General features: G+C 47.2%; 1 protein-coding gene across 2 annotated transcripts in view; it reads left to right on the top strand.

Moving 5' to 3' along the window:
• rps6kc1 (ribosomal protein S6 kinase polypeptide 1) overlaps nucleotides 1–23,197 on the top strand; it is a 46,540-nt gene extending 23,343 nt beyond the window's left edge. For both annotated transcript variants that reach the window (XM_072702488.1, XM_072702489.1), the window contains exons 12-16: nucleotides 2,314–3,771; nucleotides 4,092–4,181; nucleotides 14,647–14,729; nucleotides 20,190–20,285; nucleotides 20,596–23,197. In XM_072702488.1, the coding sequence (XP_072558589.1) occupies nucleotides 2,314–3,771; nucleotides 4,092–4,181; nucleotides 14,647–14,729; nucleotides 20,190–20,285; nucleotides 20,596–20,697 (1,829 nt within the window). In that variant the 3' untranslated portion in view covers nucleotides 20,698–23,197. The remainder of the gene's footprint in view (nucleotides 1–2,313; nucleotides 3,772–4,091; nucleotides 4,182–14,646; nucleotides 14,730–20,189; nucleotides 20,286–20,595) is intronic.
• The last annotated feature ends 288 nt before the right edge of the window (nucleotides 23,198–23,485 follow it).

The following is a 23,485-nucleotide window of genomic DNA, read 5'->3' as shown; positions in this document are numbered from 1 at the left end:
AAGGTCAAATTCGATTTCAAGTTGCGCCATTCGCATCGATACCGTCAGTGAGAAGCAATACAAATAAAATAAGCAGCGTAATGAATTATTAATTGGGTGTTGCAGGCGTCAGCCATTAATATTTTGTTTATGGTTATAGAGCGCAATACAGGGCGAATAGCGTTAAGATTTTTGTATTATATGTAGAATCACAATATTCGGTAGAAACATCAGAAATAAAATATGGGAACAGAAAAGGGTTCCTGGAGAAGATGGAATTCTTATAAAGTTTTCAGTGTTGGACTTTTTAGTGTTAAGTAATAAGTTGTTTCTTAGACGCTTAATTGATTGAAATATAACCTGAATGATGCCTGCAGCCTGTCTGCTGTGCCCTGACCTCCTTCCCTACATCTTCCTGGTTCAGCCTGGCTGGCAGTTTGACGAAGGGGCTCTCGTTTCACTGGCAGTGTTCGGCCAGTGTGCTCACTTTGCCTCCATTTCCCGGCACACTAGTGAGCTGCCATTGTCTACCGTTGATGACCCAAGCGACCTCACTCTCAGGCCCTTGTCCTCGCCCCTCTTCTGGTAGAGAGCTAGCTGCCACCCCTGTTACGCTCCAGCTGCTGGGCTGGGATGGACGACATCGTGGCTCTTCTACCTTGTCATTGGCCAGCAAAGCTTCCTCATCGTTGCTAGATTTATTGCTGACCATTAGTTCTTCAGCAAATCCAGGTATTACACTTATCGGATCTTGATGCCCCTGGTAACCATATAGCTGGAATTTCTCCAAAACATTCCGTCTTGTCTCTGGGTCTTCAGACTTGATCATTGTTGGGATGCTTGGGTCCGTTCCTCTTGTGGCTCCTTCTTTTACCTTCACCTCTTCCAAGCATTTCAGCCCTCTCTCATGCCCTGGGTCCACCCACAATATGCCCCAAGTAAGATGGCTCAGCTAGGTATGTAGCTGAATAATTTCACCGAAGCAGTTCACGGCAAGCATCTCGCTCAAGGGTACCAAGTCCGTACATCCCATGGGTCTTGAATCAGCAGCTTTAGGTCCAAGTTCTTAACTGCTACGCTGCACTCATAAGTCCTTGATGGGACGTTGCTGCCCCTCCTCACAGTTTATATACCCAGAATACACCACCAGCTGGGGGTGGGGTTAGGGTTGTAAAATTTTGATGGAAACTATTAGCATCCATCCATTCGTTTTCAACTTATTCAATACAGTTGCAGAGAACCATAACCCAAACCCAGGAAACATATGATACAAGGTAGGTTATCCATTGCTGGACAACCACACACATAATCACGGGCGCTATGTGCAATTTTGAGATCCCAATTCACCTAGCCAAATTGCGGGATTGTGGGAGGAAACTGGAGTTCCAAGAGGAAGCCAGTACAAGCTCGGGGAGCGCATGTGAACTCCAGAGTGCTACCATGATAAATATATTATTCAGGCTCTGATGAAGATGTGTCAGCTGAGCATGTAAGCAATACAAGATGATATCGATGGCATGGCTGGGCCCAGCTTGTTCTTGGAGAGCCTCGGACGCGTTCCCATAATTCCTCTGCCAATAGTGGATATTCACATACCTCCTGCTGAATTCTCAGTATGTTTCTGAGCTCTGATTTCATCTTGAACCCGTCCTGTTTGCCCGCTAACTGACAACTGCTCCCCCAGGCATCAGAAGTGCCTCCTGTGATGAGACGTTTAGGAAGTCCTTCCATTTAGGAAGTGCCAATCATGCAGACGTCATGCTCTGTGTTGTCCTCCTGCTCGTCTAGACCATCTCCGCACTCCATTGCTTTGCTTTTAGTACATGCATTATATTCATGCCCTACCTCACTTTTAAAGGAGGTGATATTTCTTGTTTAATATATGGCAGGTCTTCATTGCACATCATTTCAAAGACTAACATGTAGGCCGCTTTATACCTTCTGGCAAGAGTGGGTGACTATGAGAGATTTCTTTCTGAAAACCTCTATGTCTGCTGTTCTCTCTCTTTATAAAGTATTACTCTGTTGCTACATGTAAACCCAAGGAGATAGGTGGTCAACTCCTTCAAGGGGACTGTAAAGTTACTGAAGGTGTCCGGTGACTAACTTTGAGGACCGTACCCTGAGGATTACTGGTTAGAGTCCCAGGGGATTCTGCTGTAGTTCCGTGGAGTAGGGTGCTAATCCATTCATTTATCCTCCAACCTCTCATCTTCATCAGGGTCATAGGGTTAACCAGATATGATCTAGTCAGTTATCTGGCTAAGTAAATGCATAGTTTTGGGTTAGGAATATCAAATTGGCAGTTTACTTGAAGGTGTTTTCTTGTATCAGGTGGGAAGCTGTGGTCCCATATCGGAAAGTTCCTGAACAAGAGCCCAGAAGACAGCTTGGACATTCCGTTCATCCAGAAGTCCCACACAGCGGCAGTTCACACCAATGAGGAGCTGAGCTCCAGCAGCCTGGATTCTGGCCCCTACAGGGAGGGCGTCACGCTAGGGGTACTCCCTCTGAAGAGCAGCCTCACCCCAAGTTCCCAGGATGACAGCAGTACTCAGGACGAGGAGGCTGCCGATGGCTCCCAGCGGCTCCTGCTGGACTCTGGGGCAACCTCTGAAGAGGAGTGCACAAACAGTTACTTGGCCCTCTGCAATGAGTACGAGCAGGAGAAAATTGAATCAGACTCCCTGGAGGAGCATCCGACCCCAGTTGCCGAGGAGCCCTCGCCCCGGGCACACCCCCTGCTGAGTAGCGACAGCCTCTCCTCCCCTGTGATGGCTCAGGAATTCCGGTTTTTCGCTGAGGATGATCATGGCGAGGTCTTCAGCTCTGCCTGCCTCCCCGCTGACTCACTGGACCAGTCCAAGAACACGCCGATGGAGTTCTTCAGGATCGACAGCAAGGACAGTACCAGTGATCTCCTGGGTGTGGAGTCAGGAGACCGGCTGAAGTTCGAGCCCTCCAAGCCATTCCTCCCCTCCGGTGACCTGGAGGAGGTGACAGAGGTCGTCGGGAATGTCAAGCTGCCTCAGATGGACCTTTGGGGGGTTGATAGCGATAGGGGCTCCAATGAATCCGTCCCTGTCATTTCCTTTAAGGAAGCGGTGGTGGAAGACACGGGGAGCTGTGATGAAGGCCGACCACCAGACCTCCTGGTGAACCTCCCTGGTGTGGCAGATGTGGCAGGAGAGGAGCTGCCTATGGCCGGCCCGTCCTCGACAGATGACGCCAGAGTGTCCCCGAGGTTTGGGAAGCCGGATGTCCTGCAGCTTCACTATGACCTAGGGGATGATGTAGTCCTTGGCCTGTCTGAGGATGAAGGGGGCCCATCCTTGGTTTGTGCCCCCCCTGCCTCTGCAGCCTGCAGCAGCTCATTAGCTGAGCGTGGCGGTCTGCCTTCAGGCCTAGAGGCCTGCCGGACTCAGGCGACCGTCTCGCACGAATTGCGAGCCGTCCACGTTGGTTTACATGCTGCTCCAGAGAATGCGGACTCAGCCCGGCTCTCCCTGAAGTGCAAGCTGCATTCGCACCAGGACACTCATGACCAGATAGCGTCTGAAGCCTTTGGAGAAAGCGCTTCTGCGGAGATGGAGCCGGGCAAGGCGAGCGATGACGTCTCTCAGCTCTTTAAGGATCTGGATGAGCTCCTGCTTATAGCGGCAAACACTCACCTACCCGAGGAGTATGTTCAGCGTTGGGCGATGGAGATTGTCATTGCCCTCGATGCTCTCCACCAGGAAGGAATCGTCTGCCGGGACCTGAACCCAAACAACATCTTACTCGACGACAGAGGTCAGGCTGTTTTGTTTTATTTGTTTATCTGTTGTTTTGTTCTAAATTTATGTATTTTTTTTCTTTCCCTACTGGCTGTTGCTTCCAGTTAGCTGAGTAAATGGTTCGTCCCGTGATTACTACCATAATTTGCTATCTGAAGCCTCATTATCATCGCAGCAGATTTGCCCTCAGTAATAGCCTCTGTAGGCTAATGAGGGCATTATTCTTAATGATACCGTTTTAGCTACGAAAGAATAATTACAGTTAGTTTCTCCTTGATACACATTGGAAGGGGAGAGTGTTTGAATTTTATTTTCCTGTTATGTTTTCTTTTAAAGGACACATCCAGCTGACTTACTTTTGTAGCTGGAGCGATGTGGAGGATTCGTACGACCAGGAAGCCATCAGCGCCATGTATTGTGCTCCAGGTAGGAGCTGTATGGATGGGGAATTCACATCCCGAGTCTGGAATTTTAGTTTGATCTTCCCATATGGATCAAATTCCAAACATCTCTCTGTGTCACCTCATCTCGCTGTATCCATTGTAGTGTAATTTTTACATGCTGTATTTACTCTTTTCCCCACTTTCAATTTTCCCACTCATAAATTGGTATGAGATTTTACTAGTACAATTATACAAAATTCAATACTGGGCAGATAAAATTGAAAGAGTATTGTATTGTTCCCACAGATTCTTCATCACACTCTGAAAACATTTAAAAGATTTCATAAGATCCATTGCAGGATTAAATTGTCCTTCTAATATCTGTTAGACCGAATCGCTCTGTGTGGTTTTACACGGTACCTTCTGGCAAAATTTTATTGAGTTTGCCGTCTTCCCTTTCTGGATGCCAATTTCCACTTGATGAATCTTTGCAGCCTTAAGTCAGTAGAAGCACATGCAAATAGTTGTCCTAAAGCCGTAGATTGTCATTCATTTGGTTTTAATTGTCGGCTACGATGGTTGATGCTGGAAACAGGCCTCTGAGCCAAGCAAATATTTCAGTGGAAGTGGTGGGCCATTGTCCATCCTGTATAGACGGCGCTACCTCTTGTTTTATCTGTGCCGAAAGTCTGCTTCATTTGGCGCGCACTCTCCCTCTCTCCTGCCTCACCCTCCGGTGATATTTTTGTTTTTTTCAAAGCCGTCGCCTTTTGCTCAAGTCTCTGTGGCATGGGATAGACAGGGGTGGAAGGGGTCTGCCAAATTATAGTTATGAATTTGATTTAGACATTTATTTTTCTCATGAAATGATTATAATACGTGTTTTATGGCCACTTGTCACGTCTGAGGGTGTGTAGGTTTACCCTAATGCTCGAGTCAAGTGTCTTCGTGCTGAACCTGTTTCGAGCGCATCCGGGTCTGGGAGGCATCGGGGACTGCTCCATGACTGCCCCTTTCGGACGGGTGACGTCTCCGGAGTGTCCCGAGGGAGGGGGACCTGCCAGCGTCTGCATTTGTATGTCGTCTGCGGCCCCGGCGAGCCGCCATGCCAAAACGTCACAGACAAGCAACAGTTGCAGGCGGTGCCTCTGAATGGCGTGTGAAATGAGCGTGGATAATCTGTAACTGGCGTCCCGCATGCGAGGCGGCCCGGGCGACAAAGGGGATTTCGCTCTGAAAGCCCGACTTAACAATCGAGCCATTTTCTCCAAGGAGTACCCCGCCGACCCCCCCTCCTGGTTTTACCCTAATCCGGTCGCTGTAAGTAAAATGAAGAAGTTTTATGTCTGAAAACTCGTGCTCTGACTTAATAGCGCATTAGGATCATTATTTTTGTTGGTAATTGTGATCTTCAGCAGATGAGCGGCTGCCGTTGGGTCCTTGCTGGTCGTCCCTGGTGTGACTGGCGTTGTTGTAGTCGCCCCGTGTCTTATGAAGGACCACATCTACTTCAGAGCGATTGATGCCTTGTTAGCTGACCGCTAACCATTAGTAGTTTTTAACTTTCACATTATGGCACCAAAACAGGTAAAGCCATGAACACCTCAGGCTTGTCCTGTAATACGAACACTTCTTCAGCCTCTCACCTTCTAGAAAATTCTCGCTGTAGAAGCTATTCAAGAGTTTGAATAGTTTCCGCTGAATGGTGGACAGAAAAAAAATAATGTCTCTTTATATTGATTTATGTCATGTTTGTAATGTTTCATTTGCACTTCATTATTACTGTCATACTGTATAAATTCGAGCCTATAATCAGGATCCTTTTGCCACAGAATGGATGCTATGGCTTAAAATTTTACCTAAAGATTATTTTATGAATATTCTTCTGCTGCATGGTTTTTACCAGCTTCTTTAGCATCAGTTCCTGTCTGAAGCTGACACAGCTTGCAGTCTCGCGAGCCTCTTTCCTCTCCAGCCTGATGCCCCCGTAGTTTGTTTGATTATTCCGCCTCAGCTGCTCGGACTCTCACCACGCGTCTCATCTGCTCTCCTGTGTGTCTCGCCGCTCTTTAAATGGCCCAGCTGTCTGGCATAACCCCCCTCCCCCCAAAGATTGGACAGGTTTCCGTGGCTCCTCCCCCCGGCTGTCCCCTCTGAGCATTGCCCCATCCTGGTGCCTTTGGCTGATTGGGCTCGATGTGCCTGGGACAGTGGTCTACTGTCATGTAAGGCACTAGACCTGAAACCAGAGGGTCATAGGTTTAAGTGCTCTAGACCTGCATGCTGGAATAGCCGTGTCCCTGAGCAGGGTGCCCGAGATGAACAAATCATGAGATAATTTCTTAACGGTATTTTTGGAGTATTTATTCCTGTTGACACCAGTATATACTTGCTTAAAAATTCATAGGAAACCATCTCACTTTGCACATTAAATTACTGTTCGCACCCTTCTGATGCTCCTTGCTGGAAGCTAAACAGTCAAAGCCCTGATTAATGGAAGATTCCACTGATGTTCGGTGGGGTGGGGGGAGGGGTGATTACGGCTCCCCTGGACTTGTACTAAGTGAACATGTTTTGCCCTTCTTCGCTCCCCCATGACTGAATGTCATTACTCGGGTTCAAGGTGCTTTATTGCCATGTGTACACAGTGTGATGAAGTTCTTACCCAAGTGCTTTCTGTAGACCTTAATGACAGATAAATGCAGAAGCCAGTATAGTGGCTCAGTGGGTTGCACTATTGCATCTTACCTCCAGAGCTGGGGGAACAAATCCCACTTTTGTTCTGTCTGTGTGGAATTGGCGTTTTCTGGGAGGTAGTGTGTTGCTAACAGGGTTAGAACGCCGTTCTTGTCATTAGAAGGTCGCTGGTTCAAAACCATGTGTTCGGCCGAGTGATTTCACCCTTGGGCCCTTGAATAAGGGCCCTTGTTCCTACCCCCACCCCTGATGTTTCAAAAGCTAAATAAATAGGTAGAGCGTATAGTGAAGATGGTAGCCAGCTAGCTGGGTAGCAGAACATGTGATTTTAGTAAGAAAGGAAGACATTTATTTGATATTTAATGCAGTGACCTTTTGTCGCCAACAGGGGGCTGCCAATCCGAAGGGGCCCCACTCAAATGCATGGTTTGATGTAATAGTGCCTGATTGTCTGCAGTTGTTCAGATTTAACGAGTTTTGAAGCTTGAAGCTCGTAGACTTGCTGTCTGAGGCTAGCCTGCCCCCCCGGCTCTGCCAAGGGACATCTTTGACACCCAGGATCAAGACAAACGAGTACCGGCCATCGTCCGGTGACACTCAGAAGGGGCAAGAACTTCAGTTGATTAAAATGGTGGTGGAGCCTTTCCCAGTCTTCCCGGGCCCCCGCCAGCGTCGGCCGACAAAGACGTCGTGGAAAGAGCTGACGGCCGTCCTGGCGGCGCCCACTTTCAAACGCTAATGATCCCGAGCCGAGCCGGAAACACGCGTGACATTTCAGGGGGATGAATCGGTCGATCTTAACGAGCTGACCTTTTAATCAGACCTTCTGTGTATATGTGTGTGTAGGCGGGTATGTGGATTATGTTTATATTACATTGTGGGGAGCAAACGTCCCCCACAATGTAATAAAAACCTGTTGTTTTGACATTGTGGGGACCATTTTTCAGGTCGCCATGTTGGAATTAGAGTTTTCCCCATTGAAATGAATGGAGAGTCCCCACAAAGATTACAAACCTGTCTGTGTGTATATATGTACATATGTGTGTATATTTACAGTGCATGTATATTATTGTTGTGGCTGTGCATAAAACCAGACCCTATTATGCACTGTTATGTGGCGCTCTTAAGATTTTGTTCTGTTTTGTTCTGAATTCCAAATGGAAAACAGACGCAGTAAAGCTATCCTCCATTTTTCCCCACATAAAGCTGTCAACATTTCATGTTGGGCCTGAAACATTCACTTAAAGGAAGTGTTTCTCAGATAAGGTTGTGATTATGATTGTGATTGTGATTGTGAGGTGGAATTGAATCACCTTCAGATGGAGGATGCTGATGTTCCTGAGAGTCCCTTATACCTTTGGTGCTCCCACCTGTGTAACCGGGTCCTCTGTGGCCCAGTCTGCGCACTGCGTGGCGTTTCGGCGTGCAGTGCTGAGGGATAGCCAGTGGGTGGAGCTGTATGCTATCTGTCGCAGCAGCATACCCACCTTAGCAAGCTCAGACCCTGATAGTATGTCTGTTAGCTTGTTTTTCCGGCGTTTCTGTTTCCCTACTGGGCTCCACACGCCGTCATCCAGAGTTTAGAAAGCTGAGAAATCAGCCCAGCGCGCCTTCCTCATGGCCAAGGCGTGGTGTGGGAGACGAGCGTGACCAGCTGTCCGCGCACATCACCTCTGTTTGTTCTGTTATTCTGACTAAACAGAGATGTCTTTTAAATGGAAAATATTATGGGATGTCAGAAAATGTTTTTACATCATTCTGTTTTTGTTTTTTATTTTTTAAAGAGAATTTTCCGTGTATACTCCAAGAACACGCTAATAAATATGTGGATTTATGAGTTTTTAACCTTTTTGATATTTTTCCTTTTTGGTAAAAACAAAACCACAACAGAACAAATGAAATAAGAGTAGCAGTGCCCTGTTTGTGTCTTTCCATGCCGGTTACTCGGCCTTGAGTGTCCATGTGTGTTCTGCCGCCATCCTCCTGTCCTCATCGTTATGGAAGGACAGCAATGGAACCAGTCGGACCGGTTTCTGTTCCTTCATCTGGGCTGGGTCGGGCTGTGATATCCATTATCTCACTTTCACTCAGCATCACCATATTTATTTCCACTGAATTTAAGGGCATCATAAAGAACATGGTGAAGGAGACGCGGTTGTTTTTCTTGAGAGGCATGTTTAAATAGCTGTCTAATGTGTGGATTTTTTGTTTATCATATTGTAAATGTTGTATTTTGGCATGTCGTGAGTCTGTACGCCTGCTACCTTGACCTTCTCTCTTGTAAAAGAGATTTTAATCTCAATGGGACTTCCTGGTGAAATAAAGATAAATAAATAATTCTTAAAACGTATAAACGCAAGAGCATTACAGCGCTTTAGGACGCTGTACCTCTGATCAGAAGGTCGTTGGCTCGAATCCCACAGTCGACAGGGTGATGTTAACGTTGGGCCTTTAACCCCACAATTACTTCAGGGACGGCTTGACTATTTCAGTTGTACATCACTTTAGATAAAAGCTATATAGATAAAAAAAAAAAAATGTACCTTCACAGTGATTTTTTTTTTATCATAGCTAAATGGAATGAATTGGTTATCAGAAATTCCTCGTTGGGGGAAGGTAGAACCAGGCAAACTGCCCCCTTTTTGTGGTTGGTGGCCTCTGACTTGCTGGCATTTGAATGCCTGAATTAATTTCTTCAAACACATGCAGTTATAGGGAACCATTTTTTGTAAACGCGGCTCAAACCAGGTTCAGGTTCCTCTGCGTTTCCCGATGGTGGGTACGGGGACAGGTGCATGCTGGGAAGAGGGGCCTTAGAACAGTGAAGAAGGTCAGAGATGGGGGAGGGGCGGATTGTCTCCCATTAGCACGCGGATGCTGGAAATCAGGGCTGATGTGTCTTAAAAAGAAAAAATGTCGGTGACGCACCGAAAACGTTGAATGCGACGGAAAACAGAACTAGATAATGGATAGCTAGGTAGCTGAGGGAGGGATTTTGTTACGTATTTCTTACTGCCAGTGTTTACTTCAGATGAACTAAGTGAATTTGAGGTACTCTGACCCGATTAATTTCAAGTTAAGTGTGGAGCAAGGTCTGTGATGCGATGAGGTAAGTATCTCACACTGCCGCCCCCCCCCCCAATCACCCCCAATGGCGGTCCTGTTCTCGAGGTGTCCCGACCAGCCGTCCTCCGCAGCGAGCGACAGACGCATCTCTTGGCTTCTGTTTGAACAGCCGCTGCCCCCTCCTTCCCGAAACCCCCCCCCCCCCCCACCTCGGAGCTCCCTGGGGATAGTTTATCATATTCATGTCCCGAAAACATTGCCCACCTGTACTGCCCTTTGTATCATCAACAGAACGTCTCCCCATATGTCCGCCGTTCCACGCTGTCTCGCATTTTCCCAGGAAGAGAAGACATAATTCCGGCAGCGACTTTAATGCGCGATGGCAGATTGGTGGAAAGGTGCCAGACTCCAGCGGGGGTGGGGGGGGCCCTGTCCCGGGGATCTATAAATACAGGGCCAGCGAAACAACATGTTTTCCACAGAAAAGGGGCACGGAAGCTAAGATTTGCTGGAAATGACAAGATTACGCCGCTGCTTCACCAGTGTTTGCATTAAAGCTCAGTTTGAAAGCTGTGCAAACAACGACCACTGGATGCCATTGTCCTCCTGAACTTCGGCCTGGGGGGTGGGGGTGGGGGTGCAGGGTACCAGGACTGTTGCTGTGCTCTTTTCACCTAACACTGGTAACTGTGTATATTTTTTAGTGTTTATCGTTTTCATTTTTAAAGTGTACTTTAAAATCACTTTGAGTGCCTGGTCCTTCCTGCTGAAAAGGTGTCAAAGTCACATCCCTTGGTCTGATCTCGTTGTCATGTCAGGTTGTGTATTTTGTTTTATTTGTTTTTTTTTTCCCCTACTTTTACTTCTCTTTTACGTGCAGCTATGGCAGAACCTTGACTAGGGCCTATCACCTTTGAAAGTTTATGCTTAGTTGATTTTTCTGGAACATTATGTTTCCTTTTCAAACAACTTTCAGATCCAGACAGTTCACTCCGGTCACTCTGTGGGACAATGCTCTCTGGCGTCAGTTTGGTTTCAACATTTGTTAGGGGCCGAATCGGTCTGAAACCCTCTACCCCATAAACAATTCAATTCAATTTTATTTGTATAGCGGGTTTTCATATTTCATTTTTTCAAAGTGCTTTATAGCATCCCCACCCAAAGACCCCAGAGAGTAAGCCAGAGATGACAATGGCAAGGAAAAACACCCTAGAAGGAAGAAATCTTGGGAGGAACCATATTCAAATGGGGAGCCCAACCTCCATGGGCCGGCAGAGGAAGGCAAATAAGCACAATGGCGAAGTCCCAACTCACACTTTCCCAATTTTAACATTTGAGTCTCAAAACAGGGGGCAGGGAGGTGCTGGCAGGCAGTTACTGGTGCTGCTTCAGATGGCAGGACGAACAGGAGAGACGTCACAGGTAGCAGGATAGGCAGGATATCTAGAAAATTTGGGGTCTCCAGGCAGCACAACCCAGGAGGAGTAGGGGAAATAAAATGTGCAATTAGCCAAAGTAGGGGAGACTAGAGGCAGAGCAAACAGTTAGCTGAGTGCAGTATGTAAACTCCGGCAGATACGGCTATGGCAGCATAAGTAGGAGGGAGAGGCAGGTGGGAACGCAGGCATGGGGAGTCCCTGAACGTCAGCACTTCTATTCCACAAGGGGGGTGAAGCTAGAGTGACAGCACTGACAACTGACAGTTAAGTTTATCCAAAGCCAATGGCACCGATCCCCACCCAGCTCTACACCTCACACTATAGGTCTAACTGGGAGTGAGCAGTTAGCTAGAGCTAGAACTATAGTCACTATAAGCTAAACTAAACACGTGTGTTTTTAGTCTAGAATATTGAGAGTGAACCTGAATCTCGCACATTCGATTTCACGGCTGAGGAGCTCTATAAGAGAATGCTCTGCAGCCTGCCATAATTCTTTCTACACTAGGTACTAACAGATATCCTGCTCATTGAGATAAAAGCATGAGAGGAGGGTTGTATGAGGCCAGTGGATCTCTAAGGTATTCTGGTGCAAGGCTATTCAGTGCTTTATAAGTTAATAGCTGTATTTTGTAGTCAATATGAGACTCAACTGGAAGCCAGTGAAGAGAGCGTGGAACATGGCTAATATGACCAAATGATCAAATTTTTTAGTGTTTGTACGACCTCTGGCTGCTGCATTTTGTACTAGCTGAAGTTTATGTAAGAATCTGGATGGGCAACCAGAACGAAGGGCATTACAGTAACGCAGTCTGGAAGTTATAAAGGCATGTATTAGTCTTTCTGCATCAGGGAAGGAGAGCGTCTTCTTTAACTTGGCTGTGTTCTGTAGATGGTAGAACACAGTTCTAGTAATACTTCTAATGTGATCATCGAAGCATAAATCTGAATCAACCAGGACACCAAGATCTCTGACCACTGTGTTAGGCTGAGTAGGTTGAGGTTGTCAAACCAATTTCGAGCAACTAACAGTATTTCTGTTTTTTTCTGGGATTAACAGAAGGACATTTTTTGCCATGAGCACTGGATATCTAGTAGACAGTCTTCTAACTGAGAGAACTGTCATGTGGCTTAACAGATAAATTTAACTGTGTATCGTCAGCATAACAATGAAGCTCAACACCATGATTTCTAATAATATTACCAAGAGGTAGCATATATAAAGTGAACAGTAGGGGGCCCAGTACTGATCCCTGTGGGACACCGTATTTGACTTGGAAGATTCATTGTTCTCACACACGGTACCACAATATTGGTAGGTACGTGTGCTTACTGTCCATACATAAATAAATCCACCCAAATCTATGCCCAGGAATGTGTGATGGATTAGGTTTACGCTTGTTGGCACAGCGCCACCTGCTGTCGGTTGGTACCGATGGCGATGCCTGGAAAGGTGTCCCTTGCGCTCTCTTTTGCTACCCCAGAGGACTTTGGCTTGAGCCTGGGGACCTATCTCCTTTCACCTTGAGGAGCCCGACCCCCCCCCCCCCCCCCCTCAAATAAAAGCTAACAAGGGCAGAACAGAGTACAAAGGCAGCACCATGGACTGTGCCTCCAGGGGAACAGCCTAGTCTGAGGCCTTTGGGGAGGGGGCGTGTGTTCGGTGAGGGATGGACAGTGTCCAGGGTGAAGTGTCCTGGTGGTGAGGGGAGCGTGGGTCTCCTCCCACACTCCTCTGATTCTGACAGCTTCTGTTTGTCTCAGTTTCATGGCTCATGGACGCTCTCCCATGTGCCCTCCCATGTGCTCTCCCGCGCTCTCCCGTGTTCTAATGTGCTCTCCCGCGCTCTCCCGTGTTCTAATGTGCTCTCCCACACTCTCCCATGTTCTAATGTACTCTACCGTGCTCTCCCGCGCTCTCCCACACTCTCCCATGTTCTAATGTGCTCTCCCGTGTTCTAATGTACTCTCCTGTGCTCTCCCACACTCCCATGTTCTAATGTGCTCTCCCGTGTTCTAATGTGCTCTCCCACACTCTCCCATGTTCTAATGTGCTCTCCCGCGTTCTCCCGTGTTCTAATGTGCTCTCCCGCGCTCTCCCGTGTTCTAATGTGCTCTCCCACACTCTCCCATGTTCTAATGTACTCTACCGTGCTCTCCCGCGCTCTCCCACACTCTCCCATGTTCTAATGTGCTCTCCCGTGTTCTAATGTACTCTCCTGTGCTCTCCCACACTCCCATGTTCTAATGTGCTCTCCCGTGTTCTAATGTGCTCTCCCACACTCTCCCATGTTCTAATGTGCTCTCCCGTGTTCTAATGTACTCTCGCGTGCTCTCCCACACTCTCTCATGTTCTAATGTGCTCTCCCGTGCTCTCCCGTGTTCTAATGTGCTCTCCCGCGCTCTCCCACACTCTCCCGTGTTGTAATGTACTCTGCCGTGCTCTCCCACACTCTCCCGTGTTCTAATGTGCTCTCCCGTGCTCTAATGTGCTCTCCCGCGCTCTCCCACACTCTCCCGTGCTCTAATGTACTCTGCCGTGCTCTCCCACACTCTCCCATGTTCTAATGTGCTCTCCCGTGCTCTCCCGTGTTCTAATGTGCTCTGCCGTGCTCTCCCACACTCTCCCGTGCTCTAATGTACTCTGCCGTGCTCTCCCACACTCTCCCATGTTCTAATGTGCTTTCCCGTGCTCTCCCGTGTTCTAATGTGCTCTCCCGTGCTCTCCCGTGTTCTAATGTGCTCTCCCGTGCTCTCCCACACTCTCCCGTGTTCTAATGTACTCTGCCGTGCTCTCCCACACTCTCCCATGTTCTAATGTGCTCTCCCGTGCTTTCCCACACTCTCTTGTATTCTACCGTGTTGTCCTGTGCTCTTCCATGGAGCTGGACTTGGGCTGACTATGAGGAGTGACCGTGGTGAGCGAGCAGTTACTTTTAAGACAGATGTGTCCTAACATTAATGCCAAACTTTCCACCAAACTTTCCTGAATTACTACCTGCCTTATTTTGGGATGCCGCTCGTCCTGTTTTCTCCTGCAGATTTCCAGGTTTCCTTTTACCTGTGACAATGCTGAATTTTCATAGTGCACCCTGGTTTTCCCATTTTGTCACATTTATTTTGGCTGTTGACTGATCAGTCCATGTCCACCCCTTTAATTAATATCGATGCCATCGTCCGAACCAGCGGGAATCCTCCATGCACAGAGAGCTGGATACTGTTTTATGGTATTGGTGTGGTGATGTCAGATTAATGACGGCATTAATGTCCTTTATCTGTCTAATCCGTCCCTCTTTCTCTCCCTGTTAGAAGTCGGAAGCATTTGTGAAGAGACAGCAGCCTGCGATTGGTGGAGTCTGGGAGCCATATTGTTTGAGCTGCTGACAGGGAAGGTAAGCCCAGCATTGGAGGAAGTCTGTAAGAATCAAGAATGGGACATGGGGGAGTGTGTAAGAATGGGACATGGGGGAGTGTGTAAGAATGGGACAGGGGGGAGTGTGTAAGAATGGGACATGGGGGAGTGTGTAAGAATGGGACATGGGGGAGTGTGTAAGAATGGGACATGGGGGAGTGTGTAAGAATGGGACATGGGGGAGTGTGTAAGAATGGGACATGGGGGAGTGTGTAAGAATGGGACATGGGGGAGTGTGTAAGAATGGGACATGGGGGAGTGTGTAAGAATGGGACATGGGGGAGTGTGTTAGAATGGGACATGGGGGAGTGTGTAAGAATGGGACATGGGGGAGTGTGTAAGAATGGGACAGGGGGGAGTGTGTAAGAATGGGACATGGGGGAGTGTGTAAGAATGGGACAGGGGGGAGTGTGTAAGAATGGGACAGGGGGAGTGTGTAAGAATGGGACATGGGGGAGTGTGTAAGAATGGGACATGGGGGAGTGTGTAAGAATGGGACGGGGGGTGGAGTGTGTAAGAAGTGTAAGAATGGGACATGGGGGAGTGTGTAAGAATGGGACGGGGGGTGGAGTGTGTAAGAAGTGTAAGAATGGGACATGGGGGAGTGTGTAAGAATGGGACATGGGGGAGTGTGTAAGAATGGGACGGGGGGTGGAGTGTGTAAGAAGTGTAAGAATGGGACATGGGGGAGTGTGTAAGAATGGGACATGGGGGAGTGTGTAAGAATGGGACATGGGGGAGTGTGTAAGAATGGGACATGGGGGAGTGTGTAAGAATGGGACAGGGGGGAGTGTGTAAGAATGGGACATGGGGGAGTGTGTAAGAATGGGACTGGGGGGGAGTGTGTTAGAATGGGACTGGGGGGAGTGTGTTAGAATGGGACTGGGGGGAGTGTGTTAGAATGGGACAGGGGGGAGTGTGTAAGAATGGGACAGGGGGGAGTGTGTAAGAATGGGACATGGGGGAGTGTGTAAGAATGGGACATGGGGGAGTGTGTAAGAATGGGACATGGGGGAGTGTGTTAAAATGGGACATGTGGGAGTGTGTAAGAATAGGACAGGGGGTGGAGTGTGTAAGAAGTGTAAGAATGGGACATGGGGGAGTGTGTAAGAATGGGACATGGGGGAGTGTGTAAGAATGGGACGGGGGGTGGAGTGTGTAAGAATGGGACATGGGGGAGTGTGTAAGAATGGGACAGGGGGGAGTGTGTAAGAATGGGACATGTGGGAGTGTGTAAAAATGGGACATGGGGGAGTGTGTAAGAATAGGACATGGGGGAGTGTGTAAGAATGGGACAGGGGGTGGAGTGTGTAAGAAGTGTAAGAATGGGACATGGGGGAGTGTGTAAGAATGGGACATGGGGGAGTGTGTAAAAATGGGACATGGGGGAGTGTGTAAGAATAGGACATGGGGGAGTGTGTAAGAATGGGACAGGGGGTGGAGTGTGTAAGAAGTGTAAGAATGGGACATGGGGGAGTGTGTAAGAATGGGACATGGGGGAGTGTGTAAGAATGGGACATGGGGGAGTGTGTAAGAATAGGACATGGGGGAGTGTGTAAGAATAGGACATGGGGGAGTGTGTAAGAGCGAAGTAGGGGAAGTATGGGGGGGTTCGCCATCTATGCTTCGGGGGGGTTGTATGCTGTATATGCTCAGGGGGTGTGCACCCCTACTCTCTGGAGGTGTATGTCCTCTGTGCTCAAGGCAGCCTCACAGGTAGCCGGGTAGAGTTATTTGTAGGTGTTTCGCTCAGTGTTTTACATTTTGCAGTAGTTTGCTTAGTGCTTTTTACCTACAGTGTTAAATTGTTTAAGGTGCTTTGTGAGAATACTTTTAGTCAGGAGGGGGGAGGAGGTAGACATGGTGGTGGAGAACCAAAATAAAAATGCAAGGTCATTGGTGGTTGGTGAGAATGAACGGATCACACCAGGATGATTAGCTACGAATGAGGGACAGGTGGAATGTACCAAGTGGGCTAACCTGTGGACATCCACCCGCCCCCCAAAACACGCTCATTCTACACTTCTGAAAGCCTTAATATCAGCTGCGTCTTAAATTACTCACAATGCTGTCAGTCCCATTCCCTCTTCAGATACAGTGAGATCCACAAGGCTTTCAGAAGTGCACCAGTCCGCATCCCGTCCGCTCATTGGCCCGAAGTAACGCATGCGGTCGTTTTGAAAGTGGAACAAAGGTTGAAAGTCACCCAGCTCGCCGGAGTGGTGGGCGTGATGAAGACAGCAAAGGATGGCTGTCTTGGCCCCCCCCCCCCCCCCCCCTTCTCCCTCTCTCCCTCACCCCCCCTCTTGTTTGGCACTTTCCAGTTGTGCCAAGGTAGCAGTGAGCCAGGCCTCTCAGCCGCCTCCTCCATCTGGTAGAGGGAAAGGGGTTGAGGAAGAGGCCAGATCTCTGGGTTATTGCACTGGGCTGCGATTCCTGGATCGCAGACAGCCTCCCCGCTCTAAGTCGCTGGTCAGGGACCGAGAAGGTGCTGATGGAACATGCCGGAAATCGCAGTTTCCAAGGTCAAACGGGACTTCGGACGGATGGTCGGTCGGTCGGACTGTCTGTCTGTCACTTCCTCCGTCTGTCTGTCCGCTCATGTCGATCTGCTCGTCCTCATATTAACTCCAATTTGCTTGTTATTCCTGAGCAGCCACCGACCCTGAGGATGTCACGGTGGTGGCAGCAGCAGGCTTACTTAGCGGTCCGCTCTAAATGAGCCGGGTGCCCATCGCCTCCTCTGGAGGGGGATGGTGATTTGCTCACGAGATGCTGAGGGCGTTTTTTTTTTTTTTTTCCCTCCCCCTTTCCGGGCGTCCTGCCTGGGTCCGTCTTAATTAGCCGAGTCTCCAGGACACTGGGATACGGTAACGGGTCTATTAACAAACTGTATTTAAGTCTTTGATCTCTTGTTTAATTACTCAACAGCACAGACGTCGGACGGGAATATCTTTGGCGTTTTAACGTCTCCCGTTCATTTCTTGTTCATCTGCACTGTAACACTTAAAGAAGTTTACAAGTCCACAAACCTTATTTATTGCCTTATTTTATTATTATTATTATTATTATTAACTTTTGCAATTTAGCTAATTTGATGGCGATAGATTTGCAGTAGTTTTTAGCATCTTAAACTGGCAAACTCCCCCCTCCACCCCCCCACTCCACCCCCCACACACGATCCACCGCGGCTCCTTAGCGCCGTAGCGCGGCCCCTCCATCTCGCTCTCCATCTCGTTAAGAAAGCTGGCAGCGGAGTTGGGCTGCTGGCATCTGGAGGGCTCCAACGGGGAGTTGAGGTCACCGGCACCGGATAGCGACGGGAACTCGGGGAAGAGGGGAGCGTGGCTGGCCCCCTCGGTCTCTGCCAGGAAGAGGGGTCACATGACCTCTGGGGCGATCCCACCCCCGCGCAGGTAGGAGCGGGTTTGTTTGGGCTCAGCGGTGTCGTCCCAGGCTTTGGCAGCCTTGTCTCTGACCCGGTCCTGTTTGGACGCCATTGATTGAGTTGTTTTCCCTCGTCTGCGTGCCCTTGCTCGTGTAACCTACCACTGATTTTTCTCCTTCCCTGGTTTTTTTAAACTGCGCCTGCTCGGCTTTCCCCTGCCGGGCGTCTCTGAGGGCCATCTCCACAGCCCAGGGGCCTCGGGCGGTCCAGGTGGACTGGGCGACTGCCCGGTCCGCCAACTCCATACCAAACCAGCCGGCCCTGCACTCAGCTCATCACCAGGCCAGTTTAAGATGGATGTTTATCAGCAGTAGCAGGGTCTAATCCAGCAAATTTAAAACGGATGAAGATTCAGACTCTGTGGGACTGAAGAGTGTGCTTAATTTGTTTTCATCTCTAATATTAATATCCATTTTTTTCTCTTGAGCATTTGTCTCATTCTTGATGGATTTTTATATTAAAATGTAATTATGCATATTTGCATGTACCAATATAATAATAATAATAATAAATAATTAAAATATAATGGTAAATATAAAATTTATATTTACCATCAGTGTTCAGTTAGAAACAGGTGCTGGTACAGATTCAAGAAATGCTACGCTAACTGACCATTAGCCATCTCCTTCGCGATACCATAGCATCGTGCATGGCATCAACATGACCGATTGATTCGTTTGATTCCAATGAGTGATTCAGCCTTGCTCCCCGTGGTAGGATCACATGGCCTGCTGCCCCTGTCACTTCGGCCATCTTAGCATATTCCCTTTCCTGGATTCTTATTGGGCCTTTCAGGTGGCTTGTTGCGGTTCAGAATGTGGGTGTGTGTGGTTATCATAACCTGGAATAGAACATTAAATAGACTATCTAAGGATAAAATACAGCCTGTTGTCTTATTAACGAGGTATGCCGTTCAACGACAGCCTATGGTCCTTGTCTCCTCATTAATGAGGTAATGTGGATCCATCGATGTCCATGGCCATTATGTTGTAATTAATGAGATAATGCGGTTCTATGGCAGTCTATGGTAATTCTGTCATCATTAATGAGGTAATGTGGTTCTATGGGAGTGTATGGCTATTTTGACACCATTTATGAGGTAATATGATTCTATGGGAGTGTATGTCTATTTTATCACCATTAATGAGGTAATGTGGTTCTATGGGAGTGTATGGCTATTTTGTCACCATTAATGAGGTAATATGGTTCTGTGGGAGTGTATGGCTATTTTATCACCGTTAATGAGGTAATATGGTTCTATGGGAGTGTATGGCTATTTTATCACCGTTAATGAGGTAATATGGTTCTATGGGAGTGTATGGCTATTTTGACACCATTAATGAGGTAATATGATTCTATGGGAGTGTATGGCTATTTTGTCACCATTAATGAGGTAATATGGTTCTATGGGAGTGTATGGCTATTTTATCACCGTTAATGAGATAATATGGTTCTATGGGAGTGTATGGCTATTTTGACACCATTAATGAGGTAATATGATTCTATGGGAGTGTATGACTATTTTGTCACCATTAATGAGGTAATATGGTTGTATGGGAGTGTATGGCTGTTATGTCATTATTAATGAGGTGATGTGACTCTATAGGAGTGTATGGCAGCTTTATCCTTAATGAGGTAAAGCTGTCCTATGGAAGTCCATGGTCATTGTGTTGTAATAAATGAGACAATGCGGTTCTATGGTCGTCTATTTGCCATTTTGTCATCATTAATTTTGTGGGAGTCCATGGCAGAACTGTAATCATTAATGAGGAAATGTGGTTCTGTCAGAGTCTGTGGTCACTGTATTATATTCTGTGACAGTAATGGCCTGTTTGTGGAGCGGTAGGTGCAGTATTGTCTAAAAAGCCATAGGAGGACCTAGCTGTGATATCCATGGAACTTAACCTGAATTACTCCGGAAAAATATTGAGCCGTGAAAATGAACAGAAACATCAGTTCAGCTGATGTAACGTGCTGTAACTGTTGGCCCAGTCTCTCCGACAGTGCCACCCTGCCGGGATCAGCCGACACACGATGCTCAACGTGCCGGACTTTCTATCCAAAGAGGCTGGATCCCTCCTGCAGCAGGTAGACTCAGACGAGTGCCTTCCGTCTTCCATACTTTTTGGGAATTGTGCAGACAGTAAAAGTCAAGCCTCATTTTACTCATGGGCTGAAATGGTTTAGGTGAGGAATGTCTGTTTTGAGAGGATTTTGTTTACAATAACCAGAATTATTTTCTTTTCAGATTTTTTCCCATATTTAACTAGGACAACAAAGTAGTTGATGTGTGTAGCAGGTTAAATGAAATCTTTGAATTGAGTTTTTAGTGAAAATTTGAGTCCAGAAGGACCCAGGTTTGGGTTCTTGTACCTGATGGCTTGCGTTCTCTTCGTAGCTCCTTCAGTTCAACCCCATGGAGAGGCTTGGCGCAGGCGTGGCGGGAGCTGAAGACGTAAAGTCCCACCCCTTCTTCGCCATGGCGACCTGGCCCAAGTAGCGTCCGTCGAGGATCACAGACTTGGCGGTGGGGGCTGGCGGGTCTGCCCCGGCACATCCTCTTCAGAACCGGCAGCTGCAGCACCGAGCTGAGCCTGGTCTCCAAGCGAACAAACATACTCCTACGAATGGGAACGGTGGACTGTCTAGTTCACCAATCACCCACCGTTTACATCCTGTCATATTTCATATACTTTACTTACAAGCTTATTTAATATTTTGTCTGCCAATGGATAAGTCCAATGTCTTCAGATGGCACTAATATTGTTCTCCTTTTTTAAGAACTTTTTTTTATAATTTGCAGTGTTTTTGTTCAGTGCATTTGCATTAGGTGTTTGGCATTGCAGCAAATGTTTACTTAGGTTTCTGGGTATCTTTAGCCATTTAGATGGAAAAAAATACACTTATATAATGTCGTGAAAACAGAGGAGGAAGATGTATCGCTGTGCAACAGGTGCCAAAGCACTGAACAAAGCATGCAAGACGGTGGAGAACATCCTGGCTCTGTGCCCCAACAGTGTGACCTTGACCTCTGACCTCTGACCTTTGGCCATATGTTGTTAACGTCAGTGTCTTCCTGGCTAGATGGATGTGCGTGCCAACATCTCGAGAAAGCCACTTGAATTCACTGTGTATCACGTGTCGCATTGACTCCTCAACCTCTGATCAGTACCTGCATTTCTCATACTAAGATGTACCATGTTTATACATTTATACACAGTTCATCATGTAGAACAGACAGTTGCCTCATGGTCTCGATTTGATTACAGCCCTTCATTTTGCCAAGATCACGAAAGGTTACGCTCTGAACAGAGACCCCCAGTAGTGTGTAACGCCTCATTAAATAAATGACAAGTCAGTGTTTCAGCCACTCAATTGGGATTCACTTATGTAAGCAGTTGTATGTCTGCATGCAAACCCTGAGTGAAACAAAAATCTCAAAATATTGTTACACTCTAATATATTATTTATTAGTGTATGGACCATCTTCAAGTTCTGTTGTTATGGTGTAGCCATGTGCAATTTTTTATTTTTTTTTTACTTTTTTGTTTAATTTATTTGTGAACTGTAGTATCTCTGTCCTCCGAAAGACACTGATGTCATGAGAGTGCTGAGCGGTTAATGATCTGATATTTCTAAATGGTTTAATATACAACACATCAATGATGGCAAGATGTTTGGATATCATGGAAATATCCAGCCTTGCCAAAAGAAAGCATGTGAAACTGGAGTGTGACAAGGCTGATGACCTCATTCTGTGGGCTGTAAACAGGAGAGGATTATGGGTAGGGGCTGAGCTTTGGATAAGCATATGTCAGTTTGATCATCAGATATCTGTATGTTCTGAAGTCATAGGAAACCCAGAAGTTTCTGTTTTGTCTTTTGGCGGTTGAGTGAAAATATGGAGTTTCTTAATTTGCAGCAGGTTTAGTTTATACCTTGTAGGATGTGCAAAACGCAGATACATGAAACATTGTAGTCACTTCCTGTTATCTCAAATTCAGGAAATGAGAAATCTGACTATAGCGTAATGTATGTGATTTATCATTTTCAGACCTGTATAAGCACATGTTGTGCAGGTCAGTAGCCCGCAATTGGATCTTGCTTATTCCACAGTCACCCAAAAACACTAAGGAGCATCACCTAAGTCCTCAGATCCAAAGCATATCTACAGAGTTTAACATTTCATATTTTAGTGCAATAACTTTTGTTCTTCCCTCTTTTATTTGTTTCAGAGACACTTGTGTATGTGGGTTTTGCTGTTTTGGTGCTGAATTGGATGTGATGACTTTAGACTGGGGGTGGTATTGATGGCACCAAGGCCAGTCTTTGACTTTCTTGTGAAGCTTCCAGTCCTGTCTTGCACCTTCTGTGATCTCTCCGGAAAGTTCTCACGTGTCATCGAGCTGTTCCCTTCACCCCTTCTGCTGGCCCCTGCATTGCAAGGACACACATTTTGGAGGCTCGGTAAGAGCCAAGGGGGGCTTGGGGGTCTTCCAGCGCCATGGCATCGCCACGGTAACGTGGGCATCAAGGGCAAAATGGCCATTTAAGAATTTTTCTGTGATATCATTGGACATGTTTGAACCTGTAGTAACACTGTGGTGCATCACTGCCTTGCAAGCTGACACCTTGTATTAAAATTGGCAAATGCACTTTGGGAGCTGATCCCATTGGTAACAATATATAGTACATCTCACATTCTTTTTGGGTCTCTGCTACTTACACTTAACGGAAGAAGTTTGTATACCCCGGTCCAAGTGCAGATCATTTTATCTATATAGCGGCAAGCGCGGATTCGGATCCAAGCATCCCACGTCCACGTAAAGGACCCGTCGTTTTTGTCCTCGTTCACCATTCATAACAAAACCGTGGTGTTCAACGTGAGCGTGGGCCCAGCGCATAGTGCACGAAGGACAACAAAAATTACGTTTTGTACGTGCGGCTGTACTAACCGTGTTGCACGGAGACTGTGTCAATAAAGTTTATGGATGAAGAAAGAGTGACTTGGCGGTTTGATTTGGGCTGTGTGCGTTTCAGTGAGAGTGAGCAGTGCCCCTCAAATCCAGACTCAGGACTCCACACGCTCCTCACTTCATTAGTAGATAGTAGTTATGTTTACCACCACTCACGCTATGCGTTTGCATGGGGCCCTAAGTGGCTCCCTATTGACCAGAAACAGTAACGGCACTTTTAAATAATTATAGGACTGATTGGCTGAAGATTCCTCACACCTGGGTTTGAACAGCTGACCTAAAGGTTATCCAGAAACGCAGCATAGACACCGG

This window comes from Paramormyrops kingsleyae, chromosome 19, assembly GCF_048594095.1.
Source record: "Paramormyrops kingsleyae isolate MSU_618 chromosome 19, PKINGS_0.4, whole genome shotgun sequence".
Classification (NCBI taxonomy): Eukaryota; Metazoa; Chordata; class Actinopteri; order Osteoglossiformes; family Mormyridae; genus Paramormyrops; species Paramormyrops kingsleyae.
Note: the sequence above shows the minus strand (reverse complement) of the source record. Positions and strands in the feature narration are given on the sequence as shown.